The following is an 8,102-nucleotide window of genomic DNA, read 5'->3' on the forward strand; positions in this document are numbered from 1 at the left end:
CAACATGACATCTTCTGAGCCTAGCGCACTGCGATGGGGTCAGTGAGGTGTGGTTCTCAGTGCTGGGCAGGGCACAGGGCAGCAGAAATGGCAAGCCCTCTCTCCACAAAACCAGAAAAGGAACGAGGCCTGGCTGGAGCTGCTGGGAGCAGGGAGAGGAAGAGGGAAGAGGGCTGGGGGTGGGAGGGCACCACCTCTGGTGTTTCCACTAGGTTCTCAGGCTAGAGGTGAGGTGGGAAAGGCTTTACCAGGTATATCAACAGGTTGTCCATTAAAGATCTGATTTATTCAAGTATCTGAAAACATTCTACAATGGAAACTGATGTTAGATGCTGCTTGTACTGTGCTATGAACCATGCACATACTGCCAGACTGTTTCAGAAGACTTGAAATGCCACTGAGAGTTTAAAAACTGTACGCCTGATGGAGAAGTGAGGAAGACAATTTAATGTTTCATCCGGATCCAGAGGTGCATCAAATTAAACAACAGCTCCAGCCGGCAAACAGGTTTCTTGATGGTATCCAAGAAGGAATGGCTGTGATAGACAATTGAGAAATACTTCCCCAAAGGTGGATGGTTCTTTAAAAAGTTTCAGGTCACAACCCTTGCCGAAAACACTTGACGCCCAACACACTGATTCTTGGTCCAGGAAACATGGGTCTTCCAGGTTCCACGTGGCTGGGGCGGCCCGATAATCATGTTTCTGTGCTATAACTAGGAGGCTCCTTTGGGCCGGACGAGGAGCAGTGTGACTCCGCCATCAGTCATAGTGGATGGCTGTGTAGAAAATGATCCAGATGACCTAGAAAGGAGAAAAATCAATGTGCATAGGTCACCTGGTCAGGGCAGGCCCCGCCCCTATACCACAAAACACGACTGTCAGATAAGAACGTGTGCACAGTGGGTTTCCCAGGGGCTATCCAATGAATCATCTACTTAGGGACTTAAATAACGTCACTGAAACCAAGCTGTCTCTAACAGAGCCCAGGACCACCCACCTGTGCTCCCAAAGGGACCCCAATAAGCCTCTCCTCCCACCAAACAGCAACCCGAGCGCCAGGGAGTGGAGTTAGAGATGTGGAAACGATACAGTAAAGCAGACTGTACTGCTGGTACGGGGTGGGATTAGCAACAAGTGTGAACACAGAAGCATCATCATGGCCTGTCAGCGCCATATCAAATAAAAGCAGATTCTCAAAACTGGCTGTCCACTGCATCTCCGGGGACCTTTAAAAATACATGTATATACATGCCCAGGTGCCGCCACCTCGCAGAGGTTTTTATTTTATTGGTTTCGGCTAAGGTCTATAAATTTTAAAAAATGACAGATATAATTTATGTTCCATAAAGTATACAATTCAGAGGCTTTTATTATATTCACAGAGGTGTGCAAATACCACCATTAACTGATTCTGGAATATTTTCATCACCCTCAAAAGAAACTACGTTCCCTTTATCAGTTCTTTCTCCTTTCCCCTCCCCCACAGCTACTGGCAACCACTAATCAAACTTTTTGTATGTATGAATTTGCCCATTCTGGATATTTCACATACATGGAATCGTTCAACGTATTTTGTCTGGATTCTTTCACTTAGCATGATGTTTTCAAGGTTCATCTATATTGCACCCCACCTGTCAGCACTTCTTCATTCCTTTTTATGGCCAAATAATAACTCTGTATGGGTATACAACATTTTATTTATTCACTCATCAGGTGATGACTGTACTTTTTGGCTATTATAAATAATGCTATGAATATATTTTACAATGTTTCCCGGGTGTTTCTAGTAGGCAGCCAGAGTTGAGAATCAGCTGTAGAGCTGACAATGGGCCCTGGAGTTGCCCTCCACAGGGAGACTGTACAGTGTATCACCCACACCTTTTGGGACAATATGACTCAAGAGTGGACCTGTCCTCCAGCCTCAGGAGCCTTTTGAAAAATGGTACCCCAATCACACAGTGTAACTCAATCAGTAGGCTCCCCCTGTGTGACTCATGAAATGCTACTTGCTGTAAAACTCAGCTACACATACCATGAACAAGGCAAAAGATGTCATAAACCCTTCTTTCGTGAGCTCCCACGTGCCGCCATATTCTTCCTCGTCTATCTGTAGGTAGTTGCTGAAGTAGAGGTACAGGACTCCTGCATTGATGAGGCAGAATCTGGAGAGAGGAGGACAAGCACCAAACAAGACTCAGGACTCCTGCCACCAGAGTCCAGCTCTACCAAGGTACTCACTGTCGCAATTAACCAGTTCTGTTACAAGGCAAGTGAAATAATACATGGAAACACCTAGGCCCTCAAGCGAGCAGCCCATTGGCTGAGCTAGAGACTTAAAGAAGGAACAACTAACTCTTTCTAGATGGCCAGCCAAAGCAAAAAAGAAAATAAAAAGCAGACATAAATTCTCCAAGCCCCCTTGAAGTAAGAGAATGGCTGCTGAGCCATCCCAAATAGGACAGTATCTGACATGGGTCTCCAAGTAGCTCCAGCCGGGGTGGGGGTGGCTGTGGGACAAGCACATGTTAAGCTGCTGCTTCATGGCCTAGGTGAGCCAGCAAGGGCACGCTAAAGCAGCCCCTGCACAATTCCCAATGGAGACGATTTCCGAATGTCCACTGTCTGCTACGGCACATGAAGCAGCGCTGAACATGACAGTTCCTGCCCTCAGCTGGCCATCTAACGGGGCTAAGAACAGCAGTGAGAGTGGAACTGAAACCAGAGGCTTGCAGGCAACTCCAGGAAGGTCCTTGATCCCCATCATGGATCACTTCGCTGCTGCAGGCATTAGAATGCGGCGGGCAGTACATCACCCTGCTCTACTGATCTCTTGGTACCGTCATTAGATAGAAACAACTTTCACAAAGCGATCAAGACTTTAGATCTTTCCCGTTATAATCGCTAATCTAATGGGGGACTGTATGTCTTAGGCCATATCCCTTCTGAAGGCTGAGATGGAAAAATGCAAAGAGGACAGGTTCCTCCCAATGGACGAAGTGTGGGCTGGTGTACGGCAGGGCAGTTCAATGAGGCTGTGGAGTGTACGTCAGTGTGTAAGGGCGGAGGGGGACCCCGAGGCTGTCTGAGCGAGGTGGGGGTGAGGGAGGGGGTGTACACTTCAGGAAGTCTAGTTTGTAAGCAGGGAGAGCGCTGGCGTTCTCCTGAGTGGAAGGAACTGGAGCGTGGAGACTGGTTTAGACCTGGACCGTGTTTCAGGACAGGAGCCCAGATCAAGTTTGAGACCAGGGACTAGAACAATGGCTGAAGGGGAGGGAAGAGGCCCCAGAGGCTGCAAGCCTAAGGGAGTACAATGGGTCCAGGAACATAAGCAGGGGGTCAGGAAAACAAGGTTTTTCTTGGATTTCACATAAAACAGAGCCCTTGGCTTGGCCACCTCCTTATCTTCTGCCAGAAATTGTGGAACCTGGCCAATCTGGCCACCTCTCTGATAAGTGTCGTTTTGGACAGGCTGAGGTAGTGGCTCTAGACAGACTACTAATGGGACTTGGAAATGTCACTCTGGGACTCAGCTAAGAAGCCAGGGCTGGAGAATGGCGACTCATTGAGAGTTTCCAGCCGTAAGACTGACTGCTTAGGAGATGAGATGGAGAAATACAAGGGAAAGATGAGATTAGGAATGGTGGGGTGAAAGAAAAGGGCTGACACAAGCCCTGCCTTCTAAGGCACTGAGCAAAAAGTAAAACCACAGAAACGGGCATTTCAATGTTTGGTGGCCAAGCAGGAAGGGTCTGGAGAGGACGGGAAGGGTTCAAACTGAGCTTGAAGGACAGGCCTAATTTCTAGATTGTAAACGAGAAGAACCACAGCAAACAAGCACGATTGTGCTGGCCAGGGTCTGGAGAAGACGCACAAATGGGTTTTTAAAAATTCTATCATACAAACTCCTGTCAGAATTTTAATAAAAGAATGAATTTAACAAATATGTTGACTTCAGGGCTGGAAGGTCCAACAGTAATGTATGGCTCTTCTTTCAAGCGTCCATGGGAAATCATTTCATTTTTTAAAAAAATTTAACAAGCATCCACCAAGAACCTATTAATCATGTGCCAAGCTCTGTGCGAGACAGGCAGGGAGGGATGGACAGGGCCGCTCTTGGATAACGCAAAACCTCAGCAGACAGCAGAACCATCACTCAGTCGCAGGAAATTATAGATGAGACCCAAGGAAATGGTTTTACCGTAATGGGCCCTAACTGGTGGCCACACCAGAAATGAAGAGAAGCCAAGCTGGGGTGGAGGCAGCGGGCAGCTTAAGGCAGGAAGTGGGGAGAGGGTCACAGAACCGGGCACCAGAGTAGTTCTGCTCTTAGGTCCAGGCAGATGGGTTAGACAGATGGAAGAGCGGAGATGTGTGTGGAAAAAGCAATGTCCTTGGACCCTTTCCAAGAGCAGGGGGAAAGGTGCCAACCAAAAGAGGGAAGGGATTCGAGTTTTGGCTGTGGCAGCACAGTGTGGGACTGAATCCCAGAAAGCAGCCCTGAGAAAGCAGCGCTATGCCCCATGGGTGAGCCATGGTAAGGTGAATTCACTCCCGAACACTTCGCTTCCTGTCTTAACAGCCGTATGCGACCACTCTTTGTGAAGCTAAGCATATAACTGTAATCACCCATTTATGGAGCGTCTATGATGTACTCAGCATGACATACAGCAACTTACTTGCATTATCTTATTTAATTCACACATCAGTCTTATGAGGAAGACACTTATTGAAGCGAGCCCAAAATTATGTAGCCTGAAAGTGGTAGAGTTGGAACTTGAATCCAGAACTTTCTATAAAGATTTTTTTTTTTTAAAGGTCTGTTTGGGCAGCTTAACTCCTCTGCCACAGTGGGAAGGATACTAGACTAGCTCTAGTCCCCGCTATATTATTCCAGATGGGATGGCTTCAGAGAAATCCCTTAGGAAGCCTGTAAGACATGACAGGTGCAGGAGGCCCGGAAGTAGTAGTATTCTCTCCTAGACAAGTGGCCTTGGGAAGATGAGAAACTCTCTCTTGCCCTTAGATTGCCTTCTTCCTTTCTCTGGCATTTTCCTCGCCTGCCTTTTCTCTCATAGAAAGCTCAAAGGGGTGACCAGCATGCTAAAAATATTACCTATAGACCACCTCCAACCTGGGGAGACCTCTGTTAACCTGGGGTCGTGTCTCATCACCCTCAGTCAGCCCTCAGCCAGTGCCCACTATGTCAGCATCAGGCAGAGGATAAACTCTTACTGGTTTCCTTGTAGAAATGCTTTGTTCAGTACGGTAAATCAAAAACCTTTTTAGTTAGCAAAGATACATTCCTTTTGGGTTATCTTCTAAGGAAACAAGCAACTCAAATGAGTTTGATACCTAGTTCAGCCTTTTTACCCTAGGGAAATGGAATAATAAGAGATGTGATTACTCCTCAAAAAAAAAAAAAAGAAGTGATTTTTCCATTGTAAGTGTGAGTTTGTATTCTAAGGATGAAAAGAGAAAAGGTTACAGACTTCTTGCCTGTCCATTTCCACCAAAGCTTGCCCACAATCCCTACTTTGAGACAACTCCCACACACCCTTTTCTTTCAATCTGGTGGCACATGGACTGACTTTCAGGCTTCAGAAGACGATGAACCATGACCAGGGGCTCGTGTAATCTGTTTCCACTGGCCACCGGAGCACAGTAGAAAGTAAAGGGCCCAACCTATTTTCTCACTGACTCTAAAATGTTGGAACCTGAAACAACTTCTGCAAAAGCCAAGATTCAGCACATTCAGCCCAGTGCCAGGCACAAGCGGTCATCAAGTACAGAAGCTCCTCCACTTTCCAAACTTCCATACAAATAGAGGTCACGCTAGAACTCGATGATACCTGCCAACAGGCACGTGGTAGCTTCTTGCATGAGCTCACTTTGGATCCAGGAATGAATGGGCTGGCCCAGCCTTCAGGAAGGCAACATGCTCCTGGGCTTGTTGAACTGAGGAGTGCCACCCCAGACCCAGGAGTGCCATCAAGAGGCCACCTTTTTGCTTTAGTCATTATACACACACACACACACACACACACACAATCCTCCAGTATAGCAATGGCCTTTTCCATAAAAGGAAAACACAATCTCTATTTGAAAAGAAATTATATCATGAAAATGCAAGACACCCAAGACTTACCCTGCTATTCCCAAGAAACCCCGCAATGGTAACACTCCCCAAATGACGCCTAGGACCACAGCAATGATCTGTCGGAACCAGTAGATCACATCTAAAAATTCATCCTGTGGAGAAAAGAGACGGCACGCATTATCTGGAGTGGGGGCCAGAGAACAGCCTCCTGTAATAGGAAATAAACAGGAAAGCTTCCTGCTAAACACATCTTCCAGGGAACTTCCCCCAAAGCAACAGTGTGTGGCTCTCACATCGCCACCTCTTCTTATACTAAAACGTGGTTATTTTGAGTGGTGACTTGCAGGAGCTGTGCTCTAAAGAAAAATTTGAGAAAAGTCATTTCCCTCTTTTGAGAAGCTGCAAAAATGAAATGGCTTATGGTGAAATGGCTGTGATAGTAACTGCTACAGGCCACTGAGAACTCTTGTCTGACCTGGGGAGACCTAGACAGACTAACTGTCAGGTGGAAGGGCTGACCTCAACCTACTCAGCACCATCTTCCTGCAACCTGAATTTTGAGCAAGTCATAAACGAGAGAATTAGAAACGAAAGTGCTGGAGGCAGGTGCCAGCTTATCTATTTTACATACAAGAACACGGAAGACTCAGGTTTCTGACCTGCCCCAGATTGCAGAAATCAGTCCTTAGGAGGAAAGACCGAAATGACACAGCAGATCAGAAAAGTTTTATAAGAGCTGGGCAGGGCTGAGGCACTTTCAGGAAGTACCTACCAGCCCCCATTACTGGAACTCCAGTAAGGAAAACTTCCTTTACTAGTCGAAAAAAACAAAAGACTACAACTATAACATTCTTTTCAAACCAACTGGAATCAAGCTGTTGGTGATGGTCCTTTCCATATCACGAAGCAGAGTTGGGGAGTGCCCACACTCAGATCTTCTGAATGTGAGTCACCAGTAAGGTAATCTTGAAGCCTCAACCATTCCTCACACGTACTTGGTAGTGTGTCTTGTCTGTCTGTCTGTCTCTGTCTCTCTCTGTCTCTCTCTCTCTCACACTCACACACACACACACACACACACACGCTAATCTCAGTCTACCCTCTCAAGGCTCACCCTTAACGTATGCGGTCTTTCTCATTCAACAAGCACTGCCAGCTCATCTTTAGTGAGCCTCACTACGTGCGAAACTCTGTAACGCACCCACTACCCCACTTCAGAGTTGTTCTGAAAACTGATAATGCACGGAGAGCACCTGACACAGAAAGTATTCAGTAGGTATCTGTTACCATAACTGTTCGTGCTAACGAACTGCGTTAGTTAACGACCGTGTTAGTGGTTAATTCGGAGAAAGTCCCTTACTCACGATCCTACTGGGAGTAAAAGGTGGACGTCGAATCGAATTCAGCTCACTCTGGCTGTTCAGGCACACCCTCCACGCTGCTCCCCACGTGACCCAAGTGGCTGACCCTTAGGCAACCCCGCGGTGAGCCCCCAGCCCGTCTGTCAGGCCCGAGCCCCACCGAATTCGCCCTGACCCTTGGGCCACCCACCCCACCATCCCAAACGCTCGGCTGAACCCGGACGAGGGCAGGTTCGGGCCTGTCCATTAGTCCCCGAATCCCAGCCGGTTCCTCGAATCTAAGCCCTCGCCAAATGCCACCGCACCTTGTCCTCCCAGGCCGCGTCGCTTCGCAGCACCTTGCTCCAGACAGAGACTTTCAGGGCCCCGTTGGCCAGCTGCGGCTGCGGCGGCTCCTCCTTCCGCCGCCCGCCGCTCATCCTCCCGTCGCGCCGCCCGGGCCGGGCCTGGGGCGCGCGGGCCGAGGCTAAAGGGGTCGGGCCTGGGGTCGCGGGTCACGGCTCTGGGGATGGCGGCGACAGGCTCAGCAGTCTGGATCGGTGACGTGCTGCAACTGCCCGCACTCAGCCGAGCAGCCAGGCTCAGCTCGCTCGACCGAGACCAGGCACCGCGGAGGGAGGAGCAACGCAGTACCGTGCGTCC

At 48.4% G+C, this 8,102-nt stretch overlaps 1 protein-coding gene across 1 annotated transcript; it reads right to left on the reverse strand.

Annotated features, from left to right (window-relative positions):
* Positions 1–264: 264 nt before the first annotated feature.
* RAB5IF (RAB5 interacting factor) lies at positions 265–8,090 on the reverse strand. Its single transcript, XM_019732724.2, has 4 exons — positions 7,766–8,090; positions 6,148–6,251; positions 2,035–2,164; positions 265–803 (listed from the first exon to the last, which is right to left on the reverse strand). Exons 1-4 carry the CDS (start codon positions 7,877–7,879, stop codon positions 762–764), a joined length of 390 nt encoding a protein of 129 aa, XP_019588283.1. The 5' UTR covers positions 7,880–8,090; the 3' UTR covers positions 265–761.
* Positions 8,091–8,102: the final 12 nt, after the last annotated feature.

This window comes from Rhinolophus sinicus, linkage group LG13 (genome assembly GCF_036562045.2).
Source record: "Rhinolophus sinicus isolate RSC01 linkage group LG13, ASM3656204v1, whole genome shotgun sequence".
Lineage (NCBI taxonomy): Eukaryota > Metazoa > Chordata > Mammalia > Chiroptera > Rhinolophidae > Rhinolophus > Rhinolophus sinicus.